At 39.1% G+C, this 20,820-nt stretch overlaps 1 protein-coding gene across 2 annotated transcripts in view; it reads left to right on the plus strand.

The window, feature by feature from the left end:
* Window positions 1–20,820, plus strand: part of IPPK (inositol-pentakisphosphate 2-kinase) — a 38,772-nt gene that overhangs the window by 2,387 nt on the left and 15,565 nt on the right. For both annotated transcript variants that reach the window (XR_014173729.1, XM_081934906.1), the window contains exons 2-4: window positions 1,206–1,253; window positions 9,126–9,221; window positions 11,842–11,908. Coding sequence is in view for 1 of the 2 variants with exons in the window: in XM_081934906.1 (XP_081791032.1) it covers window positions 1,206–1,253; window positions 9,126–9,221; window positions 11,842–11,908 (211 nt within the window). In the remaining variant the exon portion in view is untranslated. The remainder of the gene's footprint in view (window positions 1–1,205; window positions 1,254–9,125; window positions 9,222–11,841; window positions 11,909–20,820) is intronic.

A 20,820-nucleotide genomic window follows, 5' to 3' on the forward strand; every position in this document is an offset into this window, starting at 1 on the left:
CCAAGTTTTTGGGAGGGACAAGATAAGCATACTTGGTAGAGCTCAACATTGCATCCAGTTGTGATTTGTACAGCCATAGTTTATTTTATTCTATGAACAAAAGGATGACAAGCCATCAGTTGTGAAATTGTTGTGATTAAAACATAGTTTGGGTAATTTGGCTTGCTTTTGTTTGAAAGCATCCCATGATTTGTGAAGCTGCATCCCCAGAAGTGGCTATTTGTAATAGTTCCTTGAAACTCTTTACATGGTTTGCGAAGGAAATGATATAAACAGTGGTTTACCTACTCTATACATTATGAAGATGCATCACAATAATTAAGATTAATGTTAATGATCAACTAATATCCAGCATTTAATTTTGGTTACTTTTCTAGTCACAATATAATTTGTTTATACATTAATGGGCTTCTGTAGAGTAATGGAAAATAATTATACCTAGAGACATGTATTTAACAAAGTAATTTGTATTCATTGACATTGGTCCCAATAGCAAAAAAATAGAATAAAAAAAAAACCCAAGGGTGTATAGGGTTTGCATTTTATGCTCTAAATGCCTTAAGCTGATTCTGTTCTTTTCTTCATAATAGAGGTTAAACATGCATATTGAGGAGTTCAGAGCAGGTTCTGCTGCTTTTTTCTCCACATGTATTAACCAAGAAAGTGCCATTTCTTACCAAGTGTATATTTAATTAGAGTAGACCTGTTGGATCATCATTTCAGAGATATTCCATTTCTCAGACAGAGAAACTGAATCACCACAGATGGACAAAAAAGCAATGGGAGAAGGAATGACTTCCAACTTTCTGCAGGTTTCTCCATTGATTTTCCTTCTGGGAACCTGACAGGGAGTGTGGGAAATGACAATCACACAACTGTAGCTGACTGTAACATTGCTGAAATGGTCACAATTTTGCCAGGTTTCAATCCTAGGAGGTAATGGGATTAATTAACTGACTTGAAGTCCAGAATAAGGATTGTCGCTAAGCACAGCTTACTTATTTTGAACTCTGATTTAATCACTTGCTGACTGGAAGTCATGTTCTGACGAGATTCTGCCTCATATCATCTGAGAGCTGCATGCTGAATAAAATTTATTTGCCTATATTCAATCTAAAAGAAAAGGGATTTATTTTAATCACTTTTATTTTAACTGATAGCAAATTACTAAATCATATTAATTTTGCACTTTTTTTACGTTCTAGCACTGCATAGTACTACGCTTCTTGAAATTTCCTCCAAATCGAAATAAGGTGAGTGAGTTCAATGTTATTTCTTATTGTTTTGCTAAAGAGAAATGCTATGTATTTCACATTGTATACCAAAATAGGAAAGGTGTGCAACTGCATTGTATATTAGCATTTGTTTTCAGACTTTCTAGATAAAAACATCATAAAATCTTAAACTTGATTAAAATGTAAGCTGAAATCTAAGGATATGAACATTAGCTTCATCTTTTTAACCAATTAATAAATTATATTATTCAGTTAGTAAATTAATATATACAGAATTAAATATTGTTAAAGGTATCTTTTGATAATCCTTAACAAAAACACACGAACACATGAAATATAGCTTCCATGTTTCTAGAAATATTATTTCACATTAATTGGTTCAAATGGTTTCACCAAAAGAACCATTTATAAAACATTGATATATAGCTTAAGTTATTTGGAAAAGCCATTCTGTATAATCTATAAAAACAATCCATTGTTGTTTCAAAGTCTTATATATCTTTACTTCTAGTGAACCAACAAACATTTATAATTTGTAGATAAGCCCAATTCTGCTTTATCAATGTATCTGATCTTAGTGTGAATCATAATAATAATAATACTTAGAAAATCTTTGCATTGACAAAATTTCCAAAGGCCATTCTGCTTCAATCTGCCCCTATACTAGGCCAGTGGTCGGCAAGCCGCGGCTCGCGAGCCACATGCGGCTCTTTACACCCTTTAATGCGGCTCTTCTGTGTGCCGGGCACCCGCTCCCCTCCCTCCTCTCGGGCTTCGGAGGGAAGCTTCTGCAAAAGCCCGGCGAGTGACAACAAGTTCCCGCCGTTACGAAGTCTCCGAGGCTGTAATTTTCTGAGCTGTGCGCGCGCGCCTGTTTTCCACGGCGTGGAGCAGCGGCAGGGTCCCCCCTCGCATTCCCCATCTTCCCGGATGGCCCCCGGAATCATCGCTCGCTGCACAGAATCTTGCCACTATACTACGCCGTGGAAAACAGGCGCGCGCCACAGCTCAGAAAATTACAGCCTCGGAGACTTCGTAACGGCGGGAACTTGTCACTCGCCCAGGCTTTTGCAGAAGCTTCCCTCCGAAGCGTTCCGAGGGAGGAAGGGCCAGTTGGGAAAGGGGCTTTGCTCCTGCTCCGGGCTGTAAGCTTCCCTCCGAAGTCTTGGGATGTTCTGAGGAGCCCCCCCAAGGCAAAACGCCGCTGCCAGGTAGTTTAAAAGTACCTCTCTGATTCTGTCAGACTCTGTCAGTCTCTCTCTGATTCCCTCTCTCACTCCCTCTCTCTGTTCCTCTCTCTGTCTGTCTGTCTGTCTCACTCACACACACACACACACTGTGGTCACCTTGTTGAGTGTTCCAATCACATTTGAAACACTCAACAACTGGCCTGCATTTATGGTATTTTGCAGCATTCTGCAGTCATAGGATTATTATGATGCAGCAGATTCTTGATATTTGATGCATATGAAAGCCAACACCAGCTAAAGAACCGGCAGCTATGCTTTCACATTTTGTGTATATAATAAAGAGTAGTGATATAATAATAATAATGACAAGATGATTTTTAAAAACTAAGAGAAGGAAGACTAACTTGACTATAGTTTGGATTATTACAAGAAGACATTCAACTCCCTGCCACATGACTGGATAATTGAGTATCTCAAAATAACAGGAATCAGTAGAAACATCAGAAACTTTGTGCAAAGATCAGTGGAAAATGGAAGACACATTTACTAGTCAGTGGTGATAGCCCAGGACATCTTCAAGGCTCAAGCACACTGAAATCAAGAAGATTAGTACTGAATACACCAGAAGAGTAAAGAAGATTTTAGAATTCAAACTCATTTGTGGAAATACCACCAAGGCGCTTAGCACCTGGACAATTCCAGTCATTAGATATCCAGTTGGAATGATGCATTAAACTCAAACTGAAATAGAAGCTCTGGATAGGAAGATCAGAAAAATAATGACAATGAATAATGTCCTTCATCCATGAAAAGATGTTGACAGATTCTATTTACTATGGAGCATAAGTGGGAGTGGAATGTTGCAAGTACACAAGACAGTTAAAGAAGGAAAAAGGACATTGGAAGGACAATGAACAAGACGCATTGAACATATTATAGCATGAAGGCTTACTGAGTACCAAAGAGACTAAATTAGCATATAAGAAAGATCAAATGAAGAAGAGGAAAAAAAGCTATGACAAGGCGAAGTATCACATGGCAGTGCGTTAAATAACTAGTACGCAAAGATAATAATAATAATAATAATAATAATAATAATAATAATAATAATAATAATAATAATAATAATAATAATAATAATAATAATAATAATAATAATAATAATAAATAGTTGCAGCCTAGGGTCAGATAATAACAAGATCTGGCAATGGCTAAGAGCAGGAAAGTTGAAGAAAGAGACAGGGGCTAATTCTCAATGCAGAAGATCAAACATTAAAAACAAATGCATATAAAGCCAGAACTGGAAAGATGGCAACAGAGAGCAAATGTTGCCTCTGTAAAGCTGAAGAAGCAGCAGACAACCTAGTTAGCTGCTGCAAAAAGATTGCATAGATTGATTACAAACAATGGCATTCTCTATTGATGAATTGGTAGAAATATTTCTGATTCAACTGAAATTGGAGATTCTGCCTGTAATTGCAATTCAAGCTTTGCATCCGTTGATTTTTTGGCTATGGCTATTATTTGCTGCTTTATTATTTCCAGTGCTTTTTTGATCTTGTCTCTAATCAGGCCCAGAGAAAATGCAGATCTACCTTGCAGCATTGGCATCAACATTGGAGGGCAGGGTTGTCAACAGCATTGGGGACAGGATGGCATCAATGGAGGGAGTGGGCAGTGATGCAGCATTGGTGGGAAGGCAGCAGGGCATCATTGTCCCTCCACAACAGTTCCGGTTTCTCATGTGGCTCCTTGGGAAAATTAATTCTGCTCTAGGTCATATTTCTTGATTAGGTATCGGTCTTGTTCTTCAGTTTTTTTTCTTCCATCTGTTTTAACTTGCTTGCACCTGATCTTATCTCATTTTGATTTTATTTTCCAACCCAACCTTCCATTTTGCTGATGCACCATTTGATTTATTTCTTGTTGATTGATTTTGCATCCAAGATCTTCAGTTATAATTGCAGCTATGTTGTGTATCAGTTGTTTTGTTTCTTGAAATGAGTTGGTGCTTAACTTTGATATTACAATATTGGCATAATTTATACTTGTGCAGGGAGAGTCACTTTGGTGTAATCATTAAGAGATCAGGATAGGAACTAGAAGGCTCTTGAGTTCTAGTCTCATTTTAGGCATAAAGCCAGATGGGTGACCTTGGGCCAGTCACTTTCTCTCAGGAAGGAGGAAAAACCTTGCCAAGCAAACTGCAAGGACTTGTTCTCTGAGAATCAGACATGCTTGAATTGAAGGGGGGGAAACCCTTTGGTTAGTTATTGTTTGTAACAAGCTTCAAACAATTACTTATTTTCAGTCTTTGTATATTTGCAACTTTTATTCCAATAGTCCTGCAGCTGCTGACCTTGGTTGTTCAGCTCCCAGTTCTGAGTCCTGCAACCCACTTATCATCAGATGTGCAGGAACTCCAACACTTAGTGCTGGCCTTGTTGATCCGGGCAATGACTAGTACGGTTGACAAAATCACCATCAGTCTATTGCAAAGGCAGCTTTCCTTGGAACAGCTTATATCTTATGACAATGCTTATAATATTATTAATCAGCAAAGTCTTCCCAACCCAGTTCCTTGGAAGGACTGGATAGATAGACAAAATGTCACATTCACCATAAATATCTGGCTTTGTGACCAACCATAATGATAAAATGTATATGCTTCCAGATTCCCAGAGACTCTGGGTGGTTTATTAATTGTTTAAAAACCTATTAAATCAAGAAAACAACACAAACAAAAAAGATGGCAGAAACAACAAACCCAGATGGGAACAAAGAAAAAGAAGATAAGATGGTTTCAGTGACCCTAAGCAAGGTTTTGGGCAAAGAACAAGGTCAGACTCTTGATTAAACATTATCAAATAGACTAGGATTAAAAAAATATTGAATCTAAAAATGAAAATGTTCAAGTTCAGGTATATTTCCATTACATTTTTGCATATAATGGCATAGTCAAGATATTAGTTTTTCTCTCTTACAGATTATGCCCAATATATACAGATTTATAAATCTTACTAGAGCAGTATAAATAATAATTGCTTCTTGAACATATAAAAAGCCCCCACAATCTCCTTTGAATTCTTAGCTATATATTAAATATATTGCAATTGTAGTTATTAATGTTGTAAGAAAAAATGTCTAATATATGCAGGTAAACACATAATAATCCTAAAATTTAGGAAGATTGCTAAACACTTAGATTTTTAACATGAGAACAGTGCAACAAATAGAAACTATAGAAAGAAGAAGAAAGGAAAAAAATAATCCATTTTTAATAATCCATTGAGGTTGGATTTTGCCCTCTATAAAGGGACTCATAGGCAAGGAAGAAATGAGATAACTACAGTTTACCAATCTAGAATTCTGTTTAATTGCTCTGTTTCAAAGTTCACTTTTTCATATATTTGGTTCTTCATGCATGTTCCATTTATAAAACCAATAATAAAGTTCAAAAGGGAGCTTTAAAATTCATCATTTTATGTTAAGGTTCTAAAATAAAATAAAGTTAGCGTTTGTTCAGGCCAGTGTTGAAAAAAGAAACTGCCTTGAGGACAGTGCAAAAAGAAAAAAAAAGAAGGTTGCTAGGTCATGTCTGTACAGTCCTGGGTTAAGTGTAAGTGGGGAAATGCTCTTAGTTTTCCTATCCAGATATCCATGGCAGTGACATCTTAAGAAACCAAGGTATTTAGATTTTGCTCCTGTACTAGTTTCTCTTTCGGGTTTCCTTCATGCTAATTTAAATTTTTAATAAATTCAAAGACTCAAAAATAATTGGCAGTGTTATTTTGTAGGTAAAGGACTTAATTTGACTTTAATTTCTGAAAACCATATGGAAGGCCATATTTCAAAATTGTGCTTATTTTGCTATTTTTTTGATAGGACAAATCTTCTGTGGCCTGAAGCGCTACAGGTACTAGATTTATCTAAGCACGCAGTAGCCTTGGACAAACTGTAACTTTCCAGAAGAGGTGGATTGACAGTGTTTTCAGTGAAACGCTGAGTACTGATGAATGTACTATTTGTCTTGGTGGATGCTATTGTCTCTGTAAGCATGGATCGGTACAAATATGAGGCTGACTTTCCTCTTACAATCATTTCAGAAAAGAACGGCCTCTCTGTTTCTAATGTTAATTACTGCTGCCTTTACTGTGCTAATTGCAAGTGTTTTGTTAAAGGGTATCGTACCAGACTCTCTAAATATAGTTTGGAACGGAGATATTTGTAAATCTGATTTAAGCTGATAGAAGCGGTATAAAGCTCCCCATGTTGAAACATCTTTAAGAAGCGCAGAACAGATATTCTTTTTGGAGTACTCACAATATTGAGTAATAAAAATTACTATATTTTTATTTTTTGTTCAGTTTATTTGTCAGTTCAGCATAATGATGATGATCCTTTTGATTAAGATTTAGTGGATTTTGAGTTCTTGCTGAATTCTTAGTCTAACCTCTTAAGTAAAATGAAGCAATTATTTTTATTTATTGACATTTAACCTAGACATACAAAAGCCTGCTAGTATGACATTGACTTTTGTCCATAAAACCAAAACATATATTTATATTTTGAAGGTTTACAAAATATGAAGCTTTTTTATAAATCCTGCATAAAATCATGTTTTAATTATTGATTATGTAACATAGTTTACATTCATTTAATTAATCCTTTCAGTAAAGTTGCCTAAGATAGATTCTATAAGTATTGTTCTACTTAAGTAAAATCTCTTTTGGGTTGATTTTCTTGTGATTTCATGGACATATCCATGCTGCTTTTTTAGAAGCAGCATGAAAGTGTTTGGCATTTCCTCCTATTGTGAAAAATTTCCACAATGTCTTCAACCTGGTTTTCCCCTTGAGATCTTCCCTTGAAATACTATAGTAATTAGGGTCAGTCACAGTTTGTTTCTGAGTCCAGGCAAGTCTACTGAGGTGTTGCATCTTCTGAGACATTATTTCATGTACTGCTTTCTTAATTAGCCAATTAAACATGTTCTCTGTCAAGTAAATATAACATTTTCACTGTGAAGATTACCCTTTCACAGGAACTACTTTATTTCTGTTTCTTCCTATATTATCCTCTTGCTATACCTACCATTCTACTCTTATACTAGAGACAGATTTTTTTCACCTTGACTCTTACGTCTTGATCTATTTCAGAATGTCTGAGTTTGCATAATTTTCCAGAAGTAAGGCCTTTTAGTTATCCAGATTGAAAAGTTTATCTTTATTTTGCTAAATAATAAAGTAGATAAAAACTTTTTTATAGGAAAGGATTTCTGGAGCCAGAAACTAGTCTCTAACTCTTATATCGATATATCTGACAAATGGCTGAATTCAATTTTAAGCAGAAATAGACATTTAATGTAGTTATATTCAGAATTATTTAAAATGTTCCATGCAAGGATTGAGCCATGCACAGAACAGGCAGTTCTGAGCAATCAAAGTCTAGGAAGAAACTTGTGTTTCATATGGACATGGTCATAGAACATATGTGTTCCGACACAGGTATTCTGAAATAAGAACAATGAGAAAAATAGATATTAGAGTTTATATTCAGTATGCAATAACTTGGTGGAGAAAATAAATAGAGGGAAGGGTGAATGAGTGAGTGGGATGGGCATATGCAGCAGTAGTGGGTGTGTCAACAGTGTTTAAATAAGGGGAGGCAAAAGAAAGGAAGATGTGGAAATACCTGGTATGAAGTGGACAGCCGGATGGCTATGGTGTATTTGATTCCAAGTACATCAGTGGCCACAGTGGTGTACAGAAAGAGAAAGGAGGGAGTAGAAAATTTGAGTGAGGGGCAGTTACATGGGGCCTACCTTGCAGAGGAAGTGATGAAAGAAGGGTGAGATGCAGGAGCCTTTCCTTCTCTCCTGGTAATTGTCTTCTGGATTTGCTTTGGCCAACAGTGCAAATGTTCCAGGTTCCACTTCAACTGGAGAGTCACCGCACTTGGAATGGTTCTGCTGGACCACCTAGCCATAGTGTCCCATGCATGGAACAAAACATATTCTTCGTTTAATATATCTAATTTAAAGCTGATATTACTGAGATATTAAAGATATCTTCAGGAATTAATTTAAAAGGATTTAAAGAGTGCTCATTAAATTGTAATGCTGAGCTAAGAATACATATTGTTAGCTTTTTAAAAATGCATGAGAGAAGCTGCAGATTTAGTTTGTGTTTTCAATAAAACTTAACTAATATTTTTACATCTTAGTTTTTCCCATTTCTTAGTCATTTCTTCTTCTATGAATCAGTGATACATTTGTTTCCTTTGATTGTCAAATTACTACACATATACATTTTTTTTAGGATTTATAAATTGTATATCCAGTTTATCAGAAAATGGTCTCTCTTGCAGTGAATTCTTTGATAGGCAAATAGTAATTGCAGCGTGTTGATTATGTGCATCTAAAATATGTATGTTATAGAGAATTACAGTTTGAAAGAAAACTAGTCCTAAGTGGTGATGTTAGCTAAAGGTGTGAATGATATTAAAAGTAAATATTTTCTCGTTTGCTAATAAAGAGAGGCAGTGTGATATAAATTTGTATTTGGTTTGGCAATTAATACAAGGAGTTGTGTTCTCTGCATATTTGAAATTGACAATTATTTGATCCAGAGTAGTTAGAATTTCTACCTATTACTAATGTATATTTTGTTTCACTAATTATTTATGCTTGCTTTTTTAGACACCAGAAGAAATCTCTCATCATCTTCAGAACATAGTGTATTTTGGCAAACACATCATGAAGCACTTTTTTGGGGAAAAATATGTTCATCATGGGGTAATTATTACTTTATCATTCTTTTTAAATAAGCAGAATTTTTTTCTTGCAATGTTTTATAGCCTCAGGTGGTTGATTTCGACACAAAGAAAAAGTATGTAGTTTATCTTGTATTTAGATCACATATATGGAGCTTAGGTAAAGGTAAATGTTTCCTTCCCACATATGTGCTAGTTGTTCCCGACTCTAGGGGGCGGTGTTTTAAAGCCGAAGAGCCAATGCTGTCTGAAGATGTCTCTGTGGTCATGTGGCCAGCATGACTAAACACTAAACACTGAAAGCGCAGAGAACGCTGTTACCTTCCCACCAAAGGTGGTTCCTATTTTTCTACTAGCATTTTTACATGCTTTTGAACTGCTAGGTTGATAGAAGCTGAGTAACAGAAGTAACAGAAGCTCGCTACATTATGCAGCGCTAGGGATTCGAACCACCAAACTGCCAACCTTTCTGATTGACAAGCTGAGTGCCTTAGCCACTGAGCCTCCATGTTCCTATAGAAGATAGAGCAGTGGCCCAAACTTTTGTTGTATACATTCAGAATAGTTGTCCTAAGTTTCATACAGTAGCAAGAAGAAGAGCGCTTGAATGTGGCTTTTCATGATTCTGCCATTGATCAGTTACAGTTACCCCTTTTTAAAGCAATGGGGTAGAAATTGTACATGATACACTTTTTAAAAATATTGAGATTGTGAGTCATTAAATGATTAGGTGAAAACATTTGTGAATAAAAATATTACCTATATCCTACTTCCACATGAAAAGGTGTAAGATGTAAATTGAGTATTAATTAAATATAAATAAAAAAACTCTCAGCCATGTAATTGCTAAGAACAGAATTCAAAGGACAATAATGCAGGCTTATCTTATATATTTCCCTCATTATCTTAATATTTATTTATATTGTACTTTCTACCAAGACATGCATTTAATGCTACTAACACAATAGAGGTAAAATAAAAAATCTATAGAATTAAAGCAAATGTTTTTAGAACATTAAAATGTAGGACAGGTGTTCCTTGGCTTATGTCCATTCATTCAGTGACTGTTCAAAGTTACAGTGATGCTAAAAAAAGTGCATATACGACTGGTCGTATTGCAGCACTCCTATGACAATGTAATTGCAATCTGGATGTTTATGTGCCTGGCTCACCATACATACATACATACATACATACATACATACATACATACATACATACATACATACATGCAGCCTGCACCATCCTCCCATGATTTAAGCACTGCCTGTTCCAGTCCTCTTAGGCCCTCCCTTAGCTGTTTTGCGGTATCCCCATGTTATTTTACCCAGGATTCCGGACACTTTCTGTTTAATGACCTGCACCTTTTGGGATTACAAGGCAACTAGGACTGCTCTAGATTGTCATCACTAATCGCTGCAGTCACATAATGTCACTTTGCTTAGTTAACCTCCCACATTTCCTTATCTGTCTTTGACATAGAGCATGTTTTTCTTTTCACCAGGCTAACCTTCATTTTATTTTTCTAATTCATTATTGACATCAGATTACAAATCAACTCTATCCAACATATAAACATATTCTTGAAAGTATTGTAAAGTTAATTCCAATACTTCTTCAAAAAAGGCTGTTTATTAAATATTATTAAAAAGGAAACAAATAGAGAAAACGTATTTAAAGTTCACATTTGCTTAAAAAGGCACCTTGCTGTGCCACTGCCAGGAAAGGGAGTGGAATTGGGGGACACCTTCTCAAGTCTTGTCCTTTAATTGGAAAATTGAATTCGGATGATTCATGCATTTAGTGGCTGCTTGCTCTAACCTTGAGCTAATATTTTTCAAATTTTGATTGGTTTTGAAATTGTGACCACATAAATATTTAGTAATGAGAGATGGGAAACAGATACAATAATGTTTAGTTTACAAGAAGCATTGGAATCGGATTATTCCCAAAGTTAGTAGATATTACTAAGAATATTATGTAATTGAAGAAGTTTTTATATTTTCTAGGGAGAGTTTGGCAAAATTATTATTCAAAGCTGACTATTGAACTGAACTCTGAACTTTAAGGCAGTATTCTCCCTCTCTCACCTTTTCACCCAATGTTCCTCAAGGCATGTTTACTGAGCAATGATCTTTATTTGAAAATCTTGTCGCCTTGCTTTGCATATATATATAGCACAATTTTTCCTGTAAATGTATTTTATTCTATAGATTTGCTAATTGTTTTACAGGGCGGCTCCAATTATTACTGACTGATATAAAGAATAAGTTGAATCTTAAGTAATCAAAATGATTACTTAGTGACACAGTCACTAAGTAAACCACATGACACAGAGAGAGGGGTGGAGAGAGAAGATTGTTGGTTGCTGCTGCCTCATTTAAAGTTATGTCATGCAGCTGTGCTAGTGTTACTCTCACTGTTTACTATCAGGGGCAAAAATGTGGGCATAAGTGCACATATTGGTTGGAAAGTGATTTTTATACTACTGTTTACTGCATGTTATTACCATTGTATTTGTGAACAATCATTATCCAAGTCAGTTGCTAAATGGGGACTACCTGTAGTATTCAGCTTACATATAGCAATAGGAATTACCATCAGTATAATAAAAATATTGAAACATCTTTTAAATCTTTTAGGAAGTTGTCCAGCTGTCTTTAGACTTTGTGAAACAACTTTGCTTAAAGATCCAGGCAGAGAGGCCAGGTAAGAAATTAAAATAATGGCACAGCTATTTGAATATAAAGTTGAAACAGAATTTTCTGAAACTTGGTTATCTCAACTCATCTGCAAGTTGATTCAGTTTTCTTTTTAAAAGTACAGAAATGTGGTTTGTCCTTGTCTTCTAGGCCCAATTTCCCAATCTCGTTTATTGCCCTGTTATTCCCTTGAAATCTTCCATACAAGGATTATTACTACCGCCGAATAAGAATAAGAAAATTAGATTTATGTAGATTATAACCACATGATTCTTGTCTTGTGTTTAACCCCAACATTTTAATGGTGTAATTACATCATGGGACAAACAGATCTTGCTTATGGAATTAATTGTTCAGTTATTAGAATAAACATTGATGTTGCCTTCAGTACTGGTTGTCCTCCACTAATAACCATTCTTTTAGCAAATTTTCAAAATTACAATGGCACTGAAAGAAGTGATTTACAACCAGTCCTTGCAGTTAATGGAGTTTGCCCATATAATGCCTCTTAGCTGCCAAGTATGTTCCTGAAAACGATCATTGGTACTTACCTGAACGTCGATTCTAATGATGAAAGAGGGAGGTGCTACCAGTGGGTGATCATCAATCCTAATTGGTCCATAGACTGAGAGAAATTTGTTGCAGCCACACCTCTACTCCTTCTGCCCAGTTTCCTCGAGGTCGTAGGGAGTAAACCTGTGAATCAAATGTCACAACAAGGAAAGAAACAAACTCCTCCCCCCAAGCCACTACCCTACTTAGGGTGGGAAGGTAGCACCTCCCTCTCTCATCATTAGAATCGACGTTCAAGTAAGTACCAATGATCATTCTCAATGATGAGCAGAGGGAGGTGCTACCAGTGGGACGTACCCAAGCTAGCATCCATAGGGGGGGGGGAAGAATTATAAATCGGTAGCGGCTAATGGAGCCACTACTTGCTGCAACACTCTGTGGCCGAATGATGCTTCAGCCAACGCATAAGCGTCCAATATGTAGTGTCGAATAAATGAAGTAGGAGTTGCCCAAGAAGCTGCCCCACAGATATCTTCAAGTGGCGCTCTAGTTGCCGTGGTGGCCGCACTGTGAGTAGAATGCGCAGTAATTCCCTGAGGAGGACTTTTGCCCTTAGCTACATAGGCCAAGGAAATTGCTTTCCTTCACCACCTACCTATCATGTTAGATGTCACCCGTGCACCTTGCGTGGATGGTTGGAAGGACATCAGAAGAGCTTCTGATTTACGGAATGAGACTGTTCAATGGAGATAAATTCTCAATGCCCTGCAGACACCAAGCCTGTCCCAGAGTCGCTCCCTAGGATGAGATGGAGCAGGACAAAAGTTGGGCAACATTATCTCTTGTGCCCTATGAAATGGGGTATTAAGTTTGGGTAGAAAAGCCGGATCTAACTGTAATGTCACCCTATCCTGGTGGAAAATGCATAGATCGTTACGCGAGGACAGAGCCCCAATCTCTGAGATGCGTCTAGCTGATGTTACAGCAATTTAAAAAGGCTCTTTAAGAGTTAGGAATTGAAGGGATACCGAGCGAATCAGTTCAAAAGGTGTTTCAGTCATAGCCTGTAGAACCAAAAGTAAGTCCCATGTGGGGAATCTGTGTACCACCAGAGGGGCAATGTTGGCAGCCCCTTTCAAGAGCCTCCTAACTAAAGGAAGATGAGATAGGGGAACCTTGTAGAATGGTGGAAAGTGCCGCCGTTTAGCGACGTAAGGTATTGTACGCCAACCCCTTGTCTAACCCAACTTGCAAGAAGTCTAAAACTTGCGGCACAGATGCGTCCTCTGCCCTAATGGACGTCGCCTCACACCACTGTACAAACGTCGACCACGTAGCGTTATATATTCTAGTGGTCAAAGGTCGCCTGGCTGCTTCTAAGGTGGAAATAACCTTAGCAGACACCTGGGCCCTACTCAAAATGTCCCTTTCAAGTGCCAGGCGGTTAGTTTTAGCCATTGAGGCTCTGGATGAATCAACACCCACTGGCACAAGCAAATCTCCTCTCTGGGAATTCTCCAAGGTTGAGACTCTGACAGTTGGACCAAGTCTCCATACCATGGCCTCCTGGGCCAGTCCGGTGCTAATAGAATTATCTCCGCCCCCTCTGACACTATCTTCCTGATGGTCCCTGGAAGAAGGGGACGGGGAGGGAAAGCATATAGAAGCCTAATGGCCATCGGCATCTCAGCACATCCATGTCCTCGGCTCCTTGAGTCCAATATCTGGTCACAAATCTCGGCAGTTGAGAGTTCACCGGAGTTGCAAACAGATCAATCATTGGAGTCCTGAATCTGTGGCAAATATGCTGAAATATGTCCGGGTGAAGCTGCCACTCCCCGTGGTCTACTGTGGCTCGGCTGAGCCAGTCCGCCTGGTGATTGGCAGTCCTGGAAATGTGATCCGCGACTATCGATATCACATGAGTCTCCGCCCACGAGATCAGTCTGTGTGCCTCTGTCCACAGTACCCTGGAATGAGTCCCACCTTGCCTGTTCACATGTGCCTTCGTGGCGATGTTGTCGGTGAGAAGTAACGCGTGTTTGTGATGCAAGTCATGCTGGAAATGACGGAGAGACGTGCCGCCTTGAACTCTAGATAGTTGATGTTGTGACGCAAATCTGTCTTTGTTCAATGGCCTTGTGTCATCTTTGAGCACATCAATGCTCTCCAACCAAAGAAACTTGCATCCGTAGTTACTCTCTGTGGCTCTCTGAACTGCAACCCCCGGTTGAGTGCCGCTGACAGCCACCACCGGAGCAACAGGCGGACCTGCGGAGACACTGGAATGGCCAAAGGTGAGTTGCTCATCATTTCTCTCTGATATGGGATCAAGGCCCACTGTAAAGTCCTGGCGTGAAAACGCACGCAGGGAACTATCCCTATGCAAGAGATCATTGTCCCCAAAAGACGTGAGAGATCCACTATTGGGACCACCCTCCTGACCCGAGTTTCCCGAACTAATTGTTGCAATTTGCATCTATGTTCTTGGAACAGGAAGACCACCCCTTCCTTGGAGTCAATTACAGCCCCCAGGTGCAGCAACCTCATAGTGGGAGTTAGAGAACTTTTATCAAAATTAACTGAGAATCCGACCCGTTGGAGGGTCTTGATGGTGAATTGGACGTCTCGCATGGTCTGCTCAAAAGTATGAGCCTGAACCAAGACATCATCAAGGTAAAGTTGTAATCGCACAGGAATAGACGTAAGAAAGGCTGAGACAGCTGCCATAACTTTGGCGAAGGTCCTCGGAGCTGAGGCCAGACCAAAGGGTAACGCCTTATACTGATAATGAACCCCTTCTTTAGCAAACCTAAGATATTTGCGTTGGGAAGGTAAGATAGGGATATGTCAGTGTGCTTCGGTGAGATCTATGGAGGCCATAAAGTCACCTTTTCTAACACCCTGTAATATGGAGGGTGTAATATGTTCTATTGAAAAAGGAAGCATCGGCTGCTGCCTTAATGGCCCAAGTTGAAGCTTGAAAACCCTTTCTAAGGATAAGTTCTGCTTTCTTATCCTCAGGCTTCAACTTGTCTGCCACATCTCCCGCAACTACGTCTGCTGAAGAAGACAGAGCGGCAACAGGGGTGTCAACTGTAGGCACCTGGAGGGCCTGGGAGAATGTTTGCTCCATATTGTAAAGCTTCCTGTCATTTACCCCAGGGTTAGGGAAAGTACTAGGTTGGCCCCACTGACTCTTGACCACCTCTAGAAATAGAGATGGAGCTGGCACCTCTTCCTTATCTAGAGCTGTCTTGGCAAACATAGTTGTGTTAGGTTCTTGCCTGGAGCGGCGGCAGCAGTGCTGGCACCCAACTTAGTTGTAGATTTCGCCTTGGTTAGCAACTGTTTGAATGGAGAAGGCTGGAAAAGTCCAGCAAAGGAAGGAGTGTCCTGCTTTGCTGAGTCCTCATCATCAGACATTACCAGCCCGTGCACAGGCTCCTCCCCAGTAACTGACCCCCTCACTGGCTAAAGAGGGCGAACCTGGAGCCTCGTCCTCCTTGGCAACATGGACCGCTTCAGAACCCTTGTCCACAATAACTGGTCAGGTCTTAACTGGTTTTTTTGAACCTGTGAACTCTTTAGCTTGTGATTTCATGCCAGAGGAAATCCCATGGTCAATTAATGAAACAATCTTTGGATGTTAGGGGGTAAATTCTGCAATTCCTCATAATCATCCTCCATCTCCTCAATGTCAGGAAGCTCCGCCTGGGGAGCTAGCAAGGGATGAGGAATGAGGAAATCTCTAGAAGGGCCTTCCAGAGGATCTCCCATCACACCCCTGATGGCCCTAGGGGAGACAGAGGAGGAAGGGGAGACATCCATTCAAGCACATCTACCTTCTAGTGGGAGATGGGGCTAAGGATGAAGCAGGTCTAGAAACTCTGGAGGGAGACCTGCTCGCCTGGCTCTGTTGATCCAGCAAACGCTCTGCCCGGGCCACACATTTCTCCAGGGCCCCCTGCCTTTGTTGTTCATCGCTCAAAGTGGCCCTGGACGGTCATTGTGCCGCTGGTGTTTTTGCGGCTGAAGACCTAGGTCTCGCCCCAGTCACTGTCACCTCAGAACCCTGAGTCCCAGCTGTGCCCTCTTGTCTGGAAGACATGCGTGCACTAATCTTAACTTGCTCCACTGGCAACCCTGTGGAAAATCCACTCAATGGGTCCTCCTTCCCTTAATTGCCTTGCGGCTCCAACAAGTAACGACCTTTACAGTCCTTTCCAACTCTCTATACTGAAGGCTGCAGCCTCGTGGCACCTAAAATGGCCACGGCTAGTCTTTTTTTAAAAAAATCAAAATGGCCACCACTTATTCTTTGCAACTCAAAATGGCCACCGCCTTCAATTAACGGCTGCCCACTTTGGTAGAAATGGCGGGCGGCTCAGGAAACACTGGATTACACAGCGATAACAAATACCACGCTTAGACAGCTTGCAAGGAGCCCCCGCCAGCGTGACTGCCAACTCCTGAAAAGCGCTTCCTTTGTTGGCTGCTGGCTTGCTGCAAAGGAAAAAGAAGGGCTGTCAGAAAAAACTTTTTAAAATGGAGCCGCGGCTTTTCCCGTCGGCCCGGGCCACAGCGACGCGAGCCAGCTATAATTTTACTTTCAAGCCACCTCTTACCTCGTCTGCCGTGGAGCTGTAACTTTAAACGCTGCGATATCCAGCAAAATGTGATCCGGCGCCGCGCAAGGAGGCGATGAGCCCGACGCCTCCCCCACTCACTGAATCACGATCTCCGAAGTTTGAAGGAATTTAGATAAGGAATAGACCGAAGTAGCCAAATTCTCCTCAAATAATGTAAATCTCCAGAAAAAACAGTAAACCCACAGAAAATAGCAAGAGCTATGAAGAAACCCAGTCTAATTGGACCATAGACTGAGAGGAAACTGGGCAGAAGGAGTAGAGGCGTGGCTGCAACAAATTTCTTTCAGTCTATGGACCAATCAGGATTGATGATAGCCCATTGGTAGCACCTCCCTCTGCTCATCATTGATCTATGAGTGTGTACACACACACACACACTTCATGTTTGAATTGGATTTTCCAGTGTTATTGAGTATTGAACGTATAATTAACTTGGACACAAATACTTCATTATGGTTGTAATTGTGAATATATACTTACAGATCCCTCAGAGATAAAAGCCTCTATTCTTTTAGAGTTTTCAGGTGGTATCTGGAAAGTTATTCAGAGCAATAAAAGCTGATTAGGCCATCAAATACATAAATAGTACGTTTCCTCTCTCAGAATAACTTAAAAGAGAAAAATGTAGCAGTATAATAGTATACTATTTGATGCTAAAGCTGGTTCAACTTGTACTTTGTTGCAAAATAATAATAACAAATCCCACATAGGCTTTGCTGCAACAGGAAGCACATCTCTTAAACATTTTCCCCAAAGTTGAGTCAGCATTTCTTTAGTTAATGGGTTATAATTTATTTGTACCCATTATATTTCTTGGATGAATAATTAACATTTCTTACATTTAATGCATTGCATATTTAACACTGTGTGGCATAGATTATTTCTCTTTTTACATTAAGTAGACACCTTTCTCCAGCATAGTATAAACCAAAGACTTTCCTGACTTGAGTTTGATTGCTTGTGATTAAATAAACATGTCCATATTGGTTGTTTAGTATCACTATGAAAGTGACCCATCACTGCCTTCTTTCTGATTTCTCCTCCCCCAACTTGCCTATAAATGTAGGATTTCCTGGTCTTCCATCCCAGACTTAATTAGGGCTGAGTTGATAAATCATTTAAATTTTTACAAATCTTAATTTGTAAAGATTAATTAGAAGATACTTATTTACTTTTGAAACAGGTTGATAATTCAAACCTTCTTGACATGTAAGCTTATTTAAGGTGCAGCCAAGATTCATATCATGATTCCAAATCCAAAGTAAATTTTAAGTTCTTGTATTTTTCAAATAATTACTTCAGAGAATTTTTCAGCACAATTGCTACAAAGATGCTGCAACACTTGTATAATTGAACAAAACCATATCTGATTACTTTTCCCCAAGAGTACTTACAATTTTTATTGAACATTTTTACATGAATAAAAGACAAATTTGAAAACATGAATAAAAAATAAACTGGAAAAGATAGCAATACAAATAAAGAAGAAAAAGGTAATTAAAGAAGTGACTTCCGATCTTCATTGCAACATACTATCCCTCCTCCCTTCCTAAGATTACATTGCAAAGATCCCTTGTATCCCATTTTCAGCTCCAAAATCCAAAAATTATTCACTTTTTTCATTTTCAACAAAAAGTCCATAAAGAGGTTATAGTTTTTTATAAAAGTATTTAAATTTATCTCAATCAAACAAATCGATTGTATCGTCTTCACAGTCCATTCTTCCATTGCTTTTAGGAAACATTTCAGACATGCATTTTAAAATGTAATAACATGTTTTGGGTAAAATGTAAATAGCAATCAACTTAGACATTCATTTGATTGAAATTTGTTTTGGCACTTTGGGGAAGGTAATAACAAAGTTATTAGTCTCCTGTACTGAATAGCATGGAAAGTTGATGTGTGTTAAACACAATAGTAGGTTCTGTGTTTGTATTCCACCCTTCCTTCCTTGAAAGAGTTCAAAGCATAAGTTATATACTCTCAACTATTTCTATGAGTCTGTGCTTATTTGGTAATTTGTAAAGATTTTATTATGGATTTCCCATATTGAAAGCCAGTAATAACACTATTAACTAAAGAAAGTTTTTTTCTCAAACAAACAAAAATTGAAATGCCAATGGCTTATTGCTTTTTAGTTATTTTAAAACTATCAAGAGAAGAATGACATTTGCCATATTTTCTAAAAATCTTTTTCAGTTAATACACTTTTATTTGGTATTGACGTATAGTATCATGATGTCTGTATGTCCATAGTTTGAGCATGATTCCTTGTAGGGATTGGACTGATCATAGAAAATGATATTAAAGAAGAGGAGATGACTTCCGGTTCCTGCTGGCGATGGACGTGTTGTCCGCCGCTTGTCTCCCCGGTTGGCTCCGTAAGGAGCACAGGGGGCCCTGGGAGGGGTCCCTTGCCGAAGGGCGGCTTGCTGAAGCCCCCTGGAATCGTCGGCAGTCGGCGGGGGTGCTTTTCAGCTTTGTCTAGGAGCCGGGGAGCAGAGGGGGGGCGAGGGACAGCGTTGAGCTGTTCGCCCTTTTGCCGAATGGCTCCGGAGGAAAGAGCGTACCTGGAGAAGCGCGGCTGGATCCTGGTGGTGGGGGATTCATCCTGAACTCTTCAATCGTTTAAAAGAAAAGCAGCAGACCTCTGTAAACTTTGTGTTCAACCTATTTGAATGGAGATTAGAGGGGGGTGTTTTTTCCTTCTACCCCCCCCCCCCGGATTAAGCGGCATTTGAACTATCTTTCTTGAAGAGAGAGAACAAAGGCTGACTCCTCACTTGAACTAATTAACTGAGAAAGATCGTTATCACAATTGCTAGAAACGACTGCTGAGCCGTTTTCCTTTAAAAGCTTCATAGAGATCTCCGTTTTTTCTCCCTGTGAAAAGAGGAGCTAAGATGGCGCCCGCCCTTCTTTGTTTGTGTACTTATAAATGAAGTCTGCCTTTTGAAACTACCTTTAAAAAAAACCCCTTTTGGAGCTGCCTTATTACTCTCTCTGAGGGAAACCGGGACCCCTCCCTGCTACATGGCCTTTCTGAACTTTGGAACTGTGAAGGAGAGTTAGCACCTCACTTTCGGACTTGTTTGCCTTTTGGGATCAGCACAGCTGCCCAAACACCATCTTCTTGGGAAAAGATCTACATTTCTGAATTTTAAACAAATGGGGCCTAAGAAACCACCAATGGGCAAGTCATTTTCAGCTCCCTCATCTGCCGTCTCCAGTCCGAATATGCAACAAACGAAAATTACCTCATTGTTACAGCAAGAGGGGACTGGAGAGGGATCAAAAGAACTATCTGTCTCCCAAATGTTTCAAGAACTTATGAGGGGTCAAAATGAATTGAAAAAAGAAATGACAGAGCTTAAAGAGGAACTCAGAGATGTTAAACATCATATTGCAGAAAATAAACAGAGAATTGTGGTGTTGGAGGAGGGGGCGGCTGGGCTGGGGGAAGAGATTAAAGCAATCCTGAAGGGAAATGTAGACTTGGAAAACTTTTTGGCAAAAATAGAATTTGAAAGAATGTCCTTTTTTCTTAGATTCCAGAACCTACCAGAGACAGAAAATGAAGACCTTAAGGATATTATGAGTACAATCTTAGCAGATTATATTAAGAGAGATAAAAAACAGCTGTGGTGGGATATGGATCTAGTCTATAGGATAAATTCAGCATATGCTAGAAGTCATAATGTTCCAAGGGAGGTGCATGTTAAATTCCTCAGGAGGACCACAAGGGATGAGGTGC

This window comes from Natrix helvetica (assembly GCF_964273705.1).
Source record: "Natrix helvetica genome assembly, chromosome: 1".
Lineage (NCBI taxonomy): Eukaryota > Metazoa > Chordata > Lepidosauria > Squamata > Natricidae > Natrix > Natrix helvetica.